Genomic DNA, 17,080 nt, shown 5'->3' with positions numbered 1-17,080 from the left:
TGTATTCACCTAGTCCCTGAACAGCACCATCTAATACTGTGGTAGTAGGTAATGGGGATCCTAATAAAAAAACTAAATATCATCACTACACAGTATCAAAACACACTAATCCTTGAGCACCATCAGGTCAGGGACTGATAGGATGAGAGGTTGTGGATTTTATCAGGTGAGAAAATAAAAAGACAGAAAAGGAGGCTGAAACAGGAAAAACATATAAAATCACAAGATGAAAAAGACAATAGCGTGTTGAGAAGAAGACAAAGTGGAACAATCATATCTCTTGAACTGTAGTCAGGTTTTCATCTAAATCAAGTGCAAATTTTAACCATAATTTCAGAAAATCAATTAAAAGAATTCGCACTACTGTTTTGTGTATATTAATAGTTGAGCCTATCGAATTAAACAGTGTGTGGTGCTGATTCTCCTCAAGTGCAATAAACCACAGACAGAAGAAGATGGCTCAATGACATAATTAACGGAGTGACAGTCAAAGCTGAAGCTATGGAAAACATGCTACAACATCCTGGTGCTTTAGAGCACAATGGACAGTAGAAATGGAGAGAACAGCCAACATCACAGCTTCTTGCTTTAGGAAATGTTTTCACAGCCTTGTGTCAGTTGCCCAGACACGAAAACGAGCTAAGGGACATTTGAGTCACATTTCTCCTGTACATCATCATTAATTCACTCAATCTGTTTCCATCGCACTTTGTCGCTTTTTGCTTTTATGAATACATCAACCTTCCACCTCATCCAAGCGTAAAAACTTATTTAAATTTTCAGCATTTCCACTCACATTTTTTTATGTGCAAATTGAAAAAGTGCATATAAAAAGGGTGGATGGAAACCCACCTAATGTTTAGTTAATCCAGCTGTGAGTACAGCCTCAAAATAGAGAGGAGAGAACATATCTTCTAGCAAATATCTGTGGACCAACAACATAATTCTCAGAAAAAAGAGGAAGATAAAGAGAGAAAGCTCAGCTGAGGGAAAGAGAAGACAGAAAGGGGGCTGGATTAGGGGGCCTCTGAAGAGGATGGAGCACTAATGAGCTGGCATTTACCCCACAGTGACTCTGTGTGTGTGTGTGTGTGTGTGTGTGTGTGTGTGTGTGTGTGTGTGTGTGTGTGTGTGTGTGTGTGTGTGTTTGTGCACGCAATCCCAGTCCACAGACATCTCCACCAACTCATTGTTCCTCTGAAGCAGCATTCTTTATACTGCAGGTAAATGCTGTTCATTTAAAACACTGAAACCATTAACAGTTAATATGTGTAGTCTATAACATATGGACTCTTTGCTGCTCAACATTTGGTGGGAGAAACAGCCCAAGCTATTTCTGCTCCACTACTCCTGAATGTATTTCCCTGAAGTGGACACTAGACTGTCACACTGACACTCTTACTTTCAACTTCCAAAATAAGCAAATACTGCCAGAAAACAGGCCCCACATTGTTCATGATATTTAACCGATGCTTCCTTGAAAATGTAGTTAATGGAGGCACAAGTACAGAAGCAGCAGAAATATCATGAATCAATCTAAAAGTTCTGTAAACAGTTTCTCTTTTTTTCAGTCAGAGTTAAGATGAAAAACACTGTTCTTGCTCTTGGATTCAGATTCATCGAAATATATTCTAATAATTATCTAGTTTCAGCTTCTTAAATTTGTTAATTTCTTAATATTTTCCAGTTTCTTTAGTAACGTGATTATCTTTTGGTTGTGGGCAGTTGGTCAGGGAAAAACAAAGCATTTGAAGATGTAAGATAAAGATGAAGATGAAGATAAACATATCATGGCATGAGCAAATGGAAGAAAAACAAAGAATGCAAGGCAATTAACATAGATGTAAATAATGCATGTTTCAAAATGGCAAAAAAAAATGTGCACTTTACACATGTTTCAGGAGGAAAGTAGTACATTCAACAAGTGTTTTGGGCTTCAAGAATATATACAGTTTTGGTGGCTAACACTGCATGTAAACATAAACTGTCAATAAGAAAAGCTCAGAGGGTAATCTGAATGCACAAGAGTGCCGGTTCTTAATGCACTATGGGAAAAATCACATGTGTCACGTGTCTGCGATCTCATGCTGTTGTTAGTGAAAGCTACATTACTCCCTGATTTGCAATCTTATTGAAGTGGAGGGGTTAATGTGCCTCTGTGACCATGATACCAGGAGTGCAGGGTCACCCGGAGCAGATGGTGATTCACAAAGACAGCCATGACTGGTTCAAAAAGATCAAGGAAAACTGGTGTGGACCAGAGAACAGAAGGTCCCACTCCTGCAGCCGGGCTACTGAGTGCACGGTGCTGTCAGGTGAGCGCACGGTGAGACACGGCTCAAATGAGATGCAGGGACATTATTTTATGGGCTCAACAGTTATGAAGTAATTGTGGAAGTTGGCTGTAATGCCTGTTGGGAATGTGGGAGGGGTGGAAGAGATTTAAGATACGTAAACCATGAGAAATGAGCTGCAGAATGAGAAATGAGTCACTGCAGATGTAAGAATTGTTGGGATTCTTGGTATGTGAGTAGACCATGATCCAACCTGAAACTGACTAATACTTGTGTGACTCACTCCATTAACTAACTAACCAACTAACTAACTGGTTACATGCGTGCTGCACACATGCTCTCTACAACCAAGACAGTACATGTCTCAATTTCTGCATAGCAGCGTGTGGCCCCATCATACTCACGATATACAAACAATGGCAGCAGTTACATTGGTGATCCCAATTATTAAAAACATGGTGTGAGAGAGTCCTGGAGACCTGCTGAGCTTACCTTGTAGTGAGAAAGCAGCCAACTCCACCGCTGTTTCAAAAGGACATTCTAGCCTGAAAATACACAGACGATAACAGTCAGCCACAGCAAGCTTAGTGAAGCTAAAACACTGACATGAGCCACCTGAACTTCTCTCTGACTGAGACCTGCTAGTCTCTATCATGTCCTGTTAGTATTTAGCCAAACAATGCAAACTATTTTAATCTACTTGATGGTAAAAACTAAAAGTCCCAGTGTGCTATACTGACTGCTGACTAATACTAACCGACTACTGTTCACAAGCGTAATCTTATACGTCTGTTACGATGATACCACCATGACTGTGACTACTGACACAACAACTGACTGATTAAGAAAGATATATTGTCTTATTCGAGGGATTTACAAGTTAGCTATATGAAATAATAGGTTAAATAATAAGACAGGAGGGTTAATGTATTAAGACAAATCTAGTAGTCAGCTGGAATTTATGTCAAGGAGCCAGCGATGAGTTGGCAATTTGGGCCAGTGATTTAACTGTTAGTGTTTATTTTATGGATCTATCTATTTTATTCATCTATTTAATTACAGAGAATGTATTTGGAGTACAATGATACCAATACTGTACACAGCACTGCATTGAATACTTCATTTTAAATTGAAATGAAGGAAAATGACTTACTTTCCACTGAGGATGTCTTGCTTTAACTGTAACACAAATAGGTATCTGAAAGAAGAAGAAGACGATGATATTATCGCCAGGATCAATGGACAAACTATCCAACAAAACACTTGATACAATGCTTAAGTAGTAGCTGATTCATCACTTCATTTATACGTTTAGTGACACACGCCAAAAGGAACTTACTTATATTACAAATCTCTTCTAGCAGATTTACAAAATAGACAGTCACACAGCTTTTAAAAAGTGATTGTAGTGAGTCTTAACTCACCTGGTAAGCTCCTCGTGCAAGTTGTTCGGTTCTGACGAGTAAAACTTGACTCTCATGTGAAGGCAGTACGGTGGGCCAACTAACGGAGATTTTCAAAATAAAAGTTTGATTGTAAATATTATCAAGCTTTAAAATTATATAGTACATATTTGAATGATTAAAGTAACTGAGAAAGGGTAAAAAACATTAAGCAGACACACTATGACTTGTTATTAGGGTTGGGTGATGTCAACAAAATTGACATGATGATGTGGTGGTGGTGGTGGGGGGGTTGTGTTGGGAGGGTAAGTAATTTATGCAAAAGACCGTCTGACACCCGGGGGAGGGTGCAGCATTTTAAATCACAATCTGACAATGGTAGGGGCTTAGTGGTCAATGACTGTCTGCCATCAGCCCAAACCTACTTGTTACCCACAAAAAAAAAAAAAAAAAATGAAATGAGAACAATGTAGAAGTATGTAGTATGTGTATACTTACTTTTCACTTGCTTTTTGATACTTTTTGTAACGTCAATCCAATGCTGAAAAAAAAAAAAAAAAAAAAAGATGATACAACTTTAAAAATGTTTAAAAAAGCAAATCAGCCCCAACCTATTTACCAGGAATACTGCTTTCACATTTGAGCTTTAAGGTATTATTGTAAAAGTATTACAAATATTCATGTCATTAAGTTGTGTTTAACTGAATGAATGGACTAAGCTGAGCTGTCTTTTGTCAGGAAGTTCACACACACACACTAAAGTCAGTCTTCTGTAATGTGCTGTAATGCTTCTTGGAAGTTTAGGCTCTACGAGGCATGAACAATGTCAAGGAGGGTTGATGGTGTGTGTGCATGTGTAAATTAGAGAGAGAGAGAGAGAGAGACAGAGACAGAGAGTGAGAGAGAGAAAGAGAGAGGGAGAAAGAGATAACAGAGGAACTCGCAGCACTCTCGTCTCCTCTCCCCCGCATTCCTGGTTACAGCCCTCCCTCTTAACTTCAGCTCCCTCTCCCACCCTTTTCTGACTGTCCACCTCCACCCCTCTCTCCTTCTGCTACATCATTCCTCCCTGCTTCCACGGCCTTCACAGAGTATCAGTGTGAAGGAACAAGAGGGGGGGGCGCTGCTGGCAGACCGATAAAACTTAAACCAGTTTGTCTCAGAGCACAGCCTGACTCCCAGAGCTGACAAGAGTCCCATAACCAATCCCTTTAGTCCATTCAGTGGAAAGGAAACGTCCCTGCCTCAAGCCTTCTCTCGAATGGGGGCGAATAGTGATTTAGACTGAAACCGAAGAAGAGAAGACTGCCTGAAATAGAACCTGACCGATACTGGATTTTTGGGCCAAATGCCGAAACCAATTTTAAATAGTAAAACAATTCCGATATCTATGTCAGCCAATCATTTTATATATAAAGAATACATACGTGCATGTTTGAGGTATCTCCCCACTCTAACACACCTGATTCTAATAATGAACTTGTTATCAAGCCCGTTGACAAGCTTGAGCTGCTTGATAACAAGTTCATTATTAGAATCAGGTGTGTTAGAGTGGGGAGATACCTAAAACATGCAGGGCAGTATCTCTCCAGGAGCAGGGTTGGAGACCACTGATGTATATTAACTATGGATGGAGAAATGTCTCAATTATATGATGCATTGCAATGTGGAAGTGGACGACTCTGCATCGATTAACAAAGGTCAAGAATCGATTATTTAAACCTTAGTTAATAACTTGATGTTGACGGATGGCAAAGGCGGAACCAAACAGTGAGGGCCACGCAGCAGCCGGACAGTCTTATAGGGCGCACACGCGGGAGTTCACCTGTAGTTCATCTTAAAAAAAGAAGCGACTGCAGCATTTTTTGATTGAATGACTAAATAATTACCTTTGTGAGACAATGGTGATATTTACTATGAACTTTCAATGATGTCACTCAGCTAACGCTAACGTTAGCGCAGCTAACGAGAACAGCTGACCAACACACACTGCAGCATGAAACAACATAAACTCTAAAGGTCTATACTGTTGACTTAATGCGGCCTACTTATTTTAATGTGAAGACTTCTATGTTTAACATGCATGTTGAATGTTGACATTGAAATTTTAAAAGTACTTTCTAGATAAAAAAAAAGGCAATTCAAATGTATCTGACTTATTGTATCATAATTAGTCATGCAGTAATGATGTTATACATTGAGATGCATCAATAATTGTTTTAGAATCAAATTGTAGCCCTCTGAATCAGAATTTGATCGAATCATGTGGTGCCAAGAGGTTCCCACCCCTAACACAAACATACTGGTTTTGCACTGATCTCTAATAGGTCAATATCAATCTAGCCTGAAACACTTCAAACATTAAATAACAGTACAGACGACATGGGTATAACTTTGATTATTTCACTTAAGTAAATATTGTGATGAATTGATTACCTGTATCAATGGAAAGAAAATAAATTCATTACAGGATGCTTTTTAACAGATATATATGTGTCCTGATGCATTTCAGCACTTATTGAGGAGTCAATTCTCTCCATCATTAATTGCAGAAATAAAACAACCAGACCAGTGAGGCTTCCCACAGTATGGCATGAAAATAAAATTTGGGGAAAAAAAACAAAAAACAACCCTCAGGAAAGAACTCAGCTCTTACCGGTACTTGTGCTGAGTCCATGAAGCGCAGTCCAAAGTAGTCTTTCTCTACGATGTCCAGATGGTACATGATCTGGTCGAACAGCTCCTCACCTTTGGCTTTTTTCTGATGACGGAAGCACACACACAAACACACAAGTGACATCATTAAAAAGTACAATTTCATGTTCAATGCTGATACTCATGAAGGTGCTCGTGTACCACATTAATATTGGGTGGGGATGGAAAGGAAATCTCAGGAAGATCAATGTATAAAAATGAGTCCTGAAGAAAATTAAATTCAAAACCTCTGTTTACATTAGACATCTGCAATATGGTTTTGATGCTACTGTAGGACATTTTTTCATCCATAATAAATGAGACCTTCTGACAGAGCTGAAGCAGGGTTAATAAAAAACACATGCCCTCTCTCTCTCACACACACACACACACATTTTTTAAGTTTACATTAGATTTGTCTGAAGAGGCACTTAAACAAAAATGTTAAGCCTCTTCTTCTTTTTCCCCAAAATGTTGCTTCATGTGCAAGTTTTTCTGGTTTTTATTTAAGTAACCATCCTCTGAGTTGTGTGTGTGTTTTTTTTTTTTTTTATGAATTTGAAACACAGATCTGAGAAAATATTAAACATGAGTGCAGAAAGTTTGAAGTGAGGTGCTGTCCTCTCTAACAAGGCTGTACCAGTTACTGCCTGTGCTTTGACCGGGACTGGGAGATCACACACACACACACACACACACACACACACACACACACACACACACACACACACACACACACACACACACACACACACACACAGGCATCCGTCTTCCAAACCCCAACATGAGGCACAGCGACAGGGTTGCCATGGTGACGGGGGCTGAAGTGCCCCAGACGCCCAAGAGCTGAGGGAAGTGGGGTTGCTGGACACATAATGTGATCATCTGACTCTGTCGGGGAAAAGACGCAGTCCGAGAACAGTCTGCTGCTGCATTTCTTCCTCTTTTTTTTCTTATTTTACCCTCCCTCTATCTTCTTCTCTGTGATTGTCTTTTTCCATCTTTTTTTTTTTTTGCACTAAAATTACATTTTACTCTTTTCTACCTCACAGAAACTACAGTTGTAAAACATTTTCACCAATCTTTGTGAGCATCGAAAGGATATTAGACACCCACGAAATCTATCATTTATTTTCTCTTTAAGCCATCGTGTGAAAAAGCAACAAGTCAGGAAAAAGTAGAGTGTCCAAAAACTTGGATTTAAGCTCCTGAAGTATTTTTATTATTGACTGAAAAACGGCAACGTGTCAACACTACAGGATCTTCATCAGGCATAAGGCCAACAGACGGGATGATGGTTACTTTAGTTATGTCTCATTGCACTTTGAACCCAGAGAAACATTTTATATGTACAGTAAAAATGACCATAAATGGATTTGATGATCAGCTCATTCTCAGTGCTTGAAGGTCAGTTTCCATAGCAATATATATCCAAACAAATGCAACATTTTTAATTGATATTTAAATAATCAAATAGCAAAATGTAAATGCCAAGTGCTCAAGAAGAAAAAAAGGAAAAAGGGTGGAAACTTTAATAAACCATCACCGTCACATTACACTATTTAAACTCCAGTAACTCCAATAAAAAAAAATACCTGGTCTTGTTAGTGTAACTCTGTGAATGTCACTCTGAATCATTAAACCAGTTAATCTATCAAAAAAAATTAAAACATGTTGTAAATCAATCAGTTAGCAGGTCAAGGGCTACAGTTACAGGACGAGAAATTTATACAAGAGGCTTAAAATCTAAATCTTGCTAAATCATGCTTGAAAAATGAAAGGGTTGCTGCGGTTGGTGCTTCAGTAAAATAACGGGGTGCAACTGTAACATAACGTAAAATATATATACACTGTAAGGACTGTCTGTATGCTTGTTGAAAAGTTCCTGCATGTGTTGTGCCACCAGGTGAACAACACACAACTAAACAGCATCTTTAAATTATTATTATTTTTTTTTATTTAACATGATGAATAAAGGCAGCTTCCTTCCCTATAAAACACATATTTCATGTGTTCTGTAATGCAAATAACACAACTATACTCACTAAGCTATAATAGTGGACTTATGCTTGTAGTACATTTTTACAAAAGTATGTCCATAATGTTACCCACAGAAAATAGCAGCATATCCCAGAGGTCACAAAGACTATTAAAATAAGGATAAAACTCTGAATGAGTAAAGAATAAGGACTGTGGGTGCCATAGAGGTTTTCCCTGCATCTCCTACACACACACACACACACACACACACACACACACACACACACACACACACACACACACACACACACACACACACACACACACACACACACACACACACACACACACACAGCCCAAGAGAGCTCCTGGGCAGCTCGGGGGGGGGGGGGGGGGACTGGCCCCATGCTAGTTGGCATAGCTGACAAGGCATACCGCACCCCTACAGTACCCTGGGAGTGAGAGTACAAAGGACTCATTGTGAATGTGTGTGTGCGCATGTCTGTGTGTGTGTGTGTGTGTGTGTGTGTGTGTGTGCAAGGCCTTGTTATAGTGCCTGCAGTATTGTTCAGCTGTTTGCGGTCTTTCTGCCTGCAAGCGTACAGTTCTGTCTCTCGGCCGCTGTGTCTGAATGTTTAAGTTTAAGCCGACGTCCTGACCTGCTGTAACCAACGAGAAGAAATGCGGTTATGCTTTTATTTTGAAGAGGCGAACCACAATGCCTGGGACGAGCAAAAGTTTAGATAATAAGAAGGAAAATCATTCTGTTTAGTGGAGTTTTTAAAAACATACTTTTTAAAATGAAATAAAAAGGGTGAATAACAACTTTTGACCTATCATTTTAGGCCCATATTTATCCATTACACATTTCTGCCTCACCTCGATGATGCATCAATTCACATGCCCATTAAGTATACACTGTAAGCGATAAATTAAAGCAACTTTCAGCCTTTAAGTAGTTTGTGAGCTTGCTTTGAATTACCACAGACTGACCACGAGTACTTAACGTTCTCCAAAGAGTCCTGACTCCATCATGACTGCACTGTTCTACAATGATACCACAGTTAGTAAGAGATAAACAGGCTTAGTTCAACAATGGATATGATATGACGATATATAACATTTCATATTTGGCTCTTTGATTTATATCATTGTGATGTAAGTCTTTACAGCAGCATTTTGTCATCATTTGGAGTCTGTCCATCTTTTGTTTGGATTATATTTTTTAAATGACTCTTCTCACCATTTTGCTTGCAAGGCTTTTATCGCACTTACAGTAACATAATAAGTTCAGTCAGTTAGTTAACCAATTATTTATTCAATTAATTAAAATGTGCTATAGCGTCATATGAGATTTTGGTCATATTGTCCAGCCATAGCTACATGTTCATCCCTGCTCAACCAATGCATACTATTACTCAGTTCAATATATTTATTTTTCCACTTTAAAATCCATGTAATAACAATATATAACTCATTCACCACTAATATTATTACTCTTGTATATAATGTTGCTGGGGTTTTTTTTACTATATGTTTTACTACTATTGTCTCTTCATCACTTGTGTACTTATTTATTATTTATTTTTCTTTATTCTTCTATTGATGCTCTTCCTGTTTTTTTTTTTTTTTTGTTTTTTTTACTGTGCATTTGTAATGTAAATTTCCCCACTGGGGGCCTAATAAGGGAATATCTTATCTTTTCTTATCATAGACCTACATACCTACATATTTATTTACCTGTACTACCCTACAATAATGTTTTAATCACATTTAGTTTTTGGAGATTCTACTAAACTAACTTAAAATGGATAGTAAAGGGTAAAAGATATAAACAAAATGCAGAGAGGTATACTACTAAACAGGAGGAATGTGAATTGCAGGGCTTTTGTGGATTGAATATATGGTCATTGGTCATGGATGCAAACAAACAAAACGGCCGTATCCTAGGAGACAACTTTGGGTGGCCTTACATATTAGTGACACATACACACAGCTGGAGAGCGAGTAAAGCATTTGAATGGGTCCCTATTCAGTTTTAGATGATGTCCCCTCTTTTTATTTACAACTGCTTGAACATCCTAAAGGAAAAACAAACTGCCGGGTCCCCCAAAATTCTGCCAGCTGACGTTGACTTGACAACTATTTAACTGCCACCTGGTAGTATAGAAACCATTTTAAGTCTTATTAACCCAAAGTTTCTGGATGTGCAAGCTTTTCAGGCAGAAAAATACACCATGAATCCAAACTACATCAAAGGACGATACCAGTGCCAATGCAAGTACCCTTTTAGTGATACCGATACTAGTTGAGTACTTCATTTGATACCCATTAACACATTTTGTGCACTTGCTTTTATCCGATGTAACAGGCTTGTACTGTAGTCAAACTTTAGAGAGTTTAGGTGGCATCTCAGCTGCTCAACTTCTAAACGCGCTAACCTCAAATTCACCGAGACTTCACCACCACAGACGGGTTGTAGCAGCTGTGGCAGTGGGCCAATCACATGTCACATTATATCAAAGAACGCTTGTGTTGATTGGCTGTGAGCAAATCTGTGCAAATAGTCAGATTTTCTAGCTCTGGGTTCAAAAAGATTGCGATTGCAGGTATTGTTTGATGGGAGACATTTCAATGCTACTTGGTATGGATATATTTTGGCTGATACTTTAAAGCAGGGGTATTCAATTAAAATTCACTCAGGTCCAATTTGTGAACATTTCCTCAAGGGAAGGTCCAGAACATCATAATGTCTGTGTTATTTTTCAGTACTTTGAAGTAGCATTGTAGTTACATCAGCATCTGTGTCTAGTGGCTAGATTAATATTTTCACTGAACTTGTGGGATTCAAATAAATAATAAAAAAGATAAAATAAGAATTCTTTTTTTTTAATATCAAATAAAGATGGTATTTCAAAATAAAATGCATGACAGAAAGCTTTTGATTGTGCTTCATAAATAAAAAGCTTAGTTTTAGAAAAATAAAAGAATCCCTTTTACTTTGAAACCTAAACCATAAACTTAATTTCACATCTAATAACTGTTATAACAAAACATCTCAACACATATTAACTCTTATCTCCGTGTGTATCTCACTGACAGTCGAGTCCCTCCGTGTGTCTGAATGCACAGATTTGATTGGCTGATTAGCGTCACGTGAGAAGATTCGCTACACAGAGTGGTCTGTGAGATCCTGAGGACCGCTCCACTTTTACCATGATAGCTGGAGAAGCTGATTTGATTACATCTTATTCACTTTGAAGGAGAAACTTGTTTCAACCAGACTGAAGACATCCAAGAGGGACTGCCAATTGTTTCAAATGTTAGAGGAAGCTGCACTAAAGGAAAAGTCCAGCTAAATGAATATTATATGCTCATATTCCAACAAGGTGAATCTCTTCTGTGCTGCCTGTGTTTATTCTGTAATATCATTTCATAAATCATCTTTAATTAAAATGAATCATCTATTTTTGATGTCTTCTCACTTCTTCTTTGGTCATGTTGTCATCATTAGTGAGATCGACGTCTACAAGGCGAAGCATTCAAACTAGAGCCAGACCAATATATCAGTCAGCTGATATTATCGGCTGATATTAGCCTATCACAGATGTATCGTTATCGGCATATAGGCTGTCCGATTATTTTTTTCAGTTATAGGCAGCATTTTACATAATTTGATTCTCATTAATTCAAGTTTAATATATACATACATATATTTTTTTGCTGTTTTTTTCTATTTATAATCATTTATAACTATTAAATTCCCTGTGAAGTCTACTGTTTCAGGGCACTGATGTCAGTTTATGCAATACAGTTTATTATAGTTAAAAAGAAAAACATTGCAAAGACATATAATAATGCAAAAGCAGGATTTGACTGTTGTGAGGTGAAATGGAGCTCATTTATATAAGACTGCAACTAATAATTATGTGGATTGGTTGATTTTGTAAAATAATGAGAAAATAATGATTATAATGATTAATAATAGAAACTGAACACATATAATTACAGTCATTCACTCTGCTCCAGATCAAATCAAATGTAATGCCTTAACCCCTACAATTCCAGACATTAAGACATTTTTAGACCTTGAATATTAAAAACTAAACTTAAGACATCTTAAGACTTTTTAAGGATCCACAGGGACACTGAAAAATATTTAGTTTTATGTACGTATTCTGTATATATAAAGATTATCTTCTAATATATCAATATCTGATTTTTTTTTTTTCAATCCATAATATTAGTATTGGCCCCAAAAAATCCAGTATCAACCAGAAGCTAATTCAAACAGAGCAATGTGCCAAATAGTAGCGTTGTTGTTGCCATATCGCTTAAGAGGCAGCTGGATGATGAGATAGACAGAGAAACACACACACACACACACACAAAAAGAAGCTAATTCTGAAACCTAACACTAAGCCAAGGTCCTGCAGGAATGCATCCAGAAATCCACTCAAATTTAAAAACTTCCTTCAGTGGTGCACAGAGAAATACCTGAGAGTCTTTAAGGCATGAAAGTAATCTTAACCTGAAGCAAAAATCAATAAAATAAGGAAAAAGAAAAGAAAACCAGAGCTAATGACCAACACTGCTGAGTCAATTCAGGCTAACTATAAACAGGAGCGTGAGAGCGAGGAGAAAGAGAAAGTGGTCAGAGTAGATAAGATTAAACTAGAAGAAGCACTGAATAAGAGTCCAACAACAACACTGAGCTGATAGGATGGGTTCAATGATTTTACATTTACACAAGCTCAATACAATGTGTGGCATCACTTTGTGAGACCTGCTGTATAAAGTATGCCTTATCGTTTACTGGGCTGGTAAGAATTAAGGGAATGCTGCTTGAGCTCAGGCATTTAAACAAACACCTATATGTAAGGAAATCAGACTAAAAATGAAAAAGAAGAAGAGTTTTTATGTTGTATGTTTCACTATAAGAGGGCCACCTGACAAGCCCTGACTGTTTTTTATTGGCTCCTCCTCCTGCACATTTTTCTTTTTTTATTATGGTTTTATTTTCTTAATCTAAAAAAAGAAGTCTGCATGAATTATTTTTATTGTATTATGTATTTTTTATCTTTATGTGCAAATAAACTAAACTTAACTAAACTAAAACTAAACATAATCTAGAGAATGTTATGCCAGACAGACAGATATCGAGATAAGATCCAGTCGTACAGGATCCTGCCGAACCTCACAGGAATGCTGCAGGTTTGACTCCATGCACAAGAAACACAAACCAAACCAGGAAGAATTAAAAAAATAAATAGTGTTTTTTTTGCTCAGGAGTAGCTTGGAGAGTGTGTGTGTCTCTTTTACAAGTTTTAGACTGAGATTCAAATGGAATAACATGAGAAAAAGAGGGATGCAGGGAGAAGAAAAAAGGACAAAAAGAGGAGACGTTCTGTTCTGTGTCCACTTGGTGATGAGCCCCTGTAGGTCATGTGACGCTGTCATGTGATTAAGCGTGTTCCCTAGAGAGGATCATGGATTTACAGGTAATCAGCAACACTACCACACACGCCCACACGCCCACACCCACACACACACACACACACACACACAGACGTAAGCCTGACAGACTGCTCCACTGACACAGCTACACAAATGATCAATGGAGCAGGTCTCGTGCTTTCTCTTCCAGCAGACGAATGATGAAACTCAAGGAAAACAACCTCAGACTGTGATTACTACCTTGTGCACTGTTTTTATGAGCTCAAAGTCCTCGTAAAGCTACAGAATGTCCTGCTGGAACATTTGATGGGTTGCTAATGTGCTGAAAATCCTATTTTTCTAATAGTCATTAAACACTATCCTGTTAACCAGCTGCTCGTTTACTTTCAAACTAATCTTACTGCAATATATCTATCCAATTCAAGAGCAGGGCTGCGGCTAAAGTTTAATTTTATTAGATGAACCTGTCAACTAAACTCTGGGTGTCTTCCTTACCGGCAGGTCGACGCTGACGTCCGTCCCGTCCAACAAGGACACGCGGCAGGTGATGATAGACTTTGCATCCCCGGCAGCAGGGATGTGCGTCGTGGCACGCTGCGCCTCCCGTAACCGGGCTTTCTCGGCATGTTTCCGAATGGAGCGTCGCCCCAGCGTCCTGCGCAGGAAACTCAGCATGATGGGGGGAGAGGGAGGGTCAAACTACCACACACCTGTGAGGGGACAGGGAAGAGAAAAAAAAAAAACATCAAACAAGGTCTACAAAGGGAATGTCAAATTGTGGTTTTATCAAACTATAGGTTGTTATTATGTTAGTTGACAGGTATAAAGTTATCCTCCATGAATACCTGACTTACACTGGTATAATTTTTGGTTCATGTGATCCTACATATCGTCAAAATTAGGTTCTTATTGAATATTTTGGGTTCAAATGTCGAAGCTAACCACTATTAATTCGTATCATTTGGTTAGTTTTGCTTTGCAGACGTTAACCAACAGTTGGAGTCAGATGTGAGTCTTTTCTGTTTTTTTTCTAAGTAAATATTTGGTGGTTTTCTATTTATTTTTATGTCACAATAAAACCAAATCAAACCAGAGGCGACTTAGGCCAGTTGTACTCAAATTCATTCATGTCATGGACCCCTAAACTGACACTAATTAGACCGCAGACCCCCCCAATTTGATAAGATTTTAGATGTTTCATTACAGAAATGAAACTCATACATCCTTGTCATTGTGTTACTTAAGGATGAAATTATAGTGACAGTAAATTATTCCCCTGTTTGCTGGGGGGAGCCAAGCACAGCCTTCAAGGACCCCTGGGGATGCCGGGACCCCACTTTGACCCCACTCGGTTATATGTTTATTATTCAACTTGTGTCAGCTTAACAAGACAAAAACCTTTTAAATATCAATCACTATCTACTCTCGGTATCTAATACAGCACGGATGCCTGCCTGGCGATAACATTATATAATTTAAATAATTAAATATTGAATGATAATTAAGAAAACATTCACAAAAAAAACTAAGCAAAAGGGAAGGGTAGGGATAAAACATGTGAGAGGTTGTTAATAAAGTGACACTAACGCTAAATGACTGAAAAAGTAACGAAGGAAGAGAAGGAAGCAAAGACAGGAAGGAAGGAAGGACAAGAAGGAAGAGAAGACAGGAAGGAAGGAAGGAAGAGAAGGAAGCAAATACAGAAAGGAAGGAAGGATTGAAGGAATAGAGGAAGGAAAAGAAGGAAGAGAAGACAGGAAGGAAAGGTGGAAAGAAGGGATGGAGGAAGGAAGGAAGGAAAAGAAGGAAGCAAAGACAGGAAGGAAGGAAGGAAGGAAGGAAAATAAAGAGGCAAAGACAGGAAGGAAGGAAGGAAGGAAAGAAAAGAAGGAAGGAACGAAGGATGGAAGCAAAGACAGGACGGAAAGATGGAAGGAATGAAGGTAGGAAGGAAAATAAGGAAGGACAAGAAGACAGGAAGGAAAGATGGAAGGAAGGAAAAGAAAGAAGAGAAGACAGGAATGAAAGTGGCCCGGATTCGAATCCTCGGTGAGCCACTTCTGGCCCGCAGGCCGCATGTTTGAGACCCCTGCTTTAAGGGATCTCTGCTTTTCAGGTCAGCCAAGAAGATGACTAAAACATTAGCTTAGCTTCGAGGAACAAAAAAAAACACCACCATAAATATATGTAAAAAAACCCCCAGTAAAACAAGGTATGATACTATACAGAAAACATAACTTAATAAAACCTATTGAATCGTCTGCTTCATTTTGAACGCAGCTAGCGACCTTAGTACCTGGCGTAAAGGGAAGAGAAGCAACAGGTGTGCGTTCGATTTAGAACACAGGAGCTAACCGTTTACGGAGCGCTCACACAGAACATTAAAACATTCTAGACTCCGGACGCACAAGCGACACGCCGCGCAGTAAAACGAACGCCTCCTCTCGCTCTAAATACAAGCTTCGATCCGACACAAACACTTGCTGCCGTGCAACAACAGCCACTTGTGGATCCCAAAAGGAGGAGGATGAAAGGATACTTACAGAGAATAAAAAGGAAGGGGGGAATTCACCACGAAAGCACGTCCGCTTGCATTGCAGGCGACTAAACAGCAACCTTGTACATTTCCATTTTGTTGAATTTGTTCCTTCTTTTTCCCTTGTGGTGTTTTTTTCCTCCGCTGCGGGGATAATTTTTCTCTCCCAGGTCCCAACAAAAAAGTAGGAGGCAAAGCTCTCCTCAGGATGTGACGTCAGGATAAATCCCTAACAGAAAACTTCATTAGCATTTTTAAAGCGACAAAACGCTCCTCAAAGTGGTGTAGTTTAAATATATTAATATATTATCACCTACAAACATATAAAAAACCTTACTTCCACTTACATTTGGTAATTTGCATTCAATATTTTTAGTTATATTGTGTAATGTGTTAAAATAAGGCAAAAGAAAACCAAAGTCTGCTATAAGCTACTACTATTATTGTACAGTCAAATATTAAAATAGCAATACATTCATGAAATAGTTTTAGTTGATGTTTCTAACTTCCACCGGTAGAAAAATTGGCTTTCACATTCATTTTCTGGATTTCAAGCAAATCATTCATAAGTCTGCCCTACTTCCATTTGACAACGCTGCCCTCTTCTGGACACTCTGGGAATTTAAAACATATATAATAGTATACACAGTAGGCTATAAACACAGTATAAATGTGCCCAAAGATAACTAGAAGACGCTGTTAAGATCAGTGGTGCA

At 38.4% G+C, this 17,080-nt stretch overlaps 1 protein-coding gene across 1 annotated transcript in view; it reads right to left on the bottom strand.

Annotated features, from left to right (window-relative positions):
• epb41l5 (erythrocyte membrane protein band 4.1 like 5) overlaps positions 1-16,508 on the bottom strand; it is a 40,200-nt gene extending 23,692 nt beyond the window's left edge. The window contains exons 1-7 of the mRNA XM_053328674.1: positions 16,372-16,508; positions 14,324-14,538; positions 6,354-6,458; positions 4,196-4,238; positions 3,719-3,797; positions 3,448-3,492; positions 2,787-2,839 (exon numbers count right to left, since the gene is read on the bottom strand). Of these exons, the coding sequence (XP_053184649.1) occupies positions 2,787-2,839; positions 3,448-3,492; positions 3,719-3,797; positions 4,196-4,238; positions 6,354-6,458; positions 14,324-14,503 (505 nt within the window). The 5' untranslated portion in view covers positions 14,504-14,538; positions 16,372-16,508. The remainder of the gene's footprint in view (positions 1-2,786; positions 2,840-3,447; positions 3,493-3,718; positions 3,798-4,195; positions 4,239-6,353; positions 6,459-14,323; positions 14,539-16,371) is intronic.
• Positions 16,509-17,080: the final 572 nt, after the last annotated feature.

This window comes from Scomber japonicus, chromosome 11 (genome assembly GCF_027409825.1).
Source record: "Scomber japonicus isolate fScoJap1 chromosome 11, fScoJap1.pri, whole genome shotgun sequence".
Lineage (NCBI taxonomy): Eukaryota > Metazoa > Chordata > Actinopteri > Scombriformes > Scombridae > Scomber > Scomber japonicus.
This window is presented reverse-complemented; position numbering and strand designations above follow the sequence as displayed.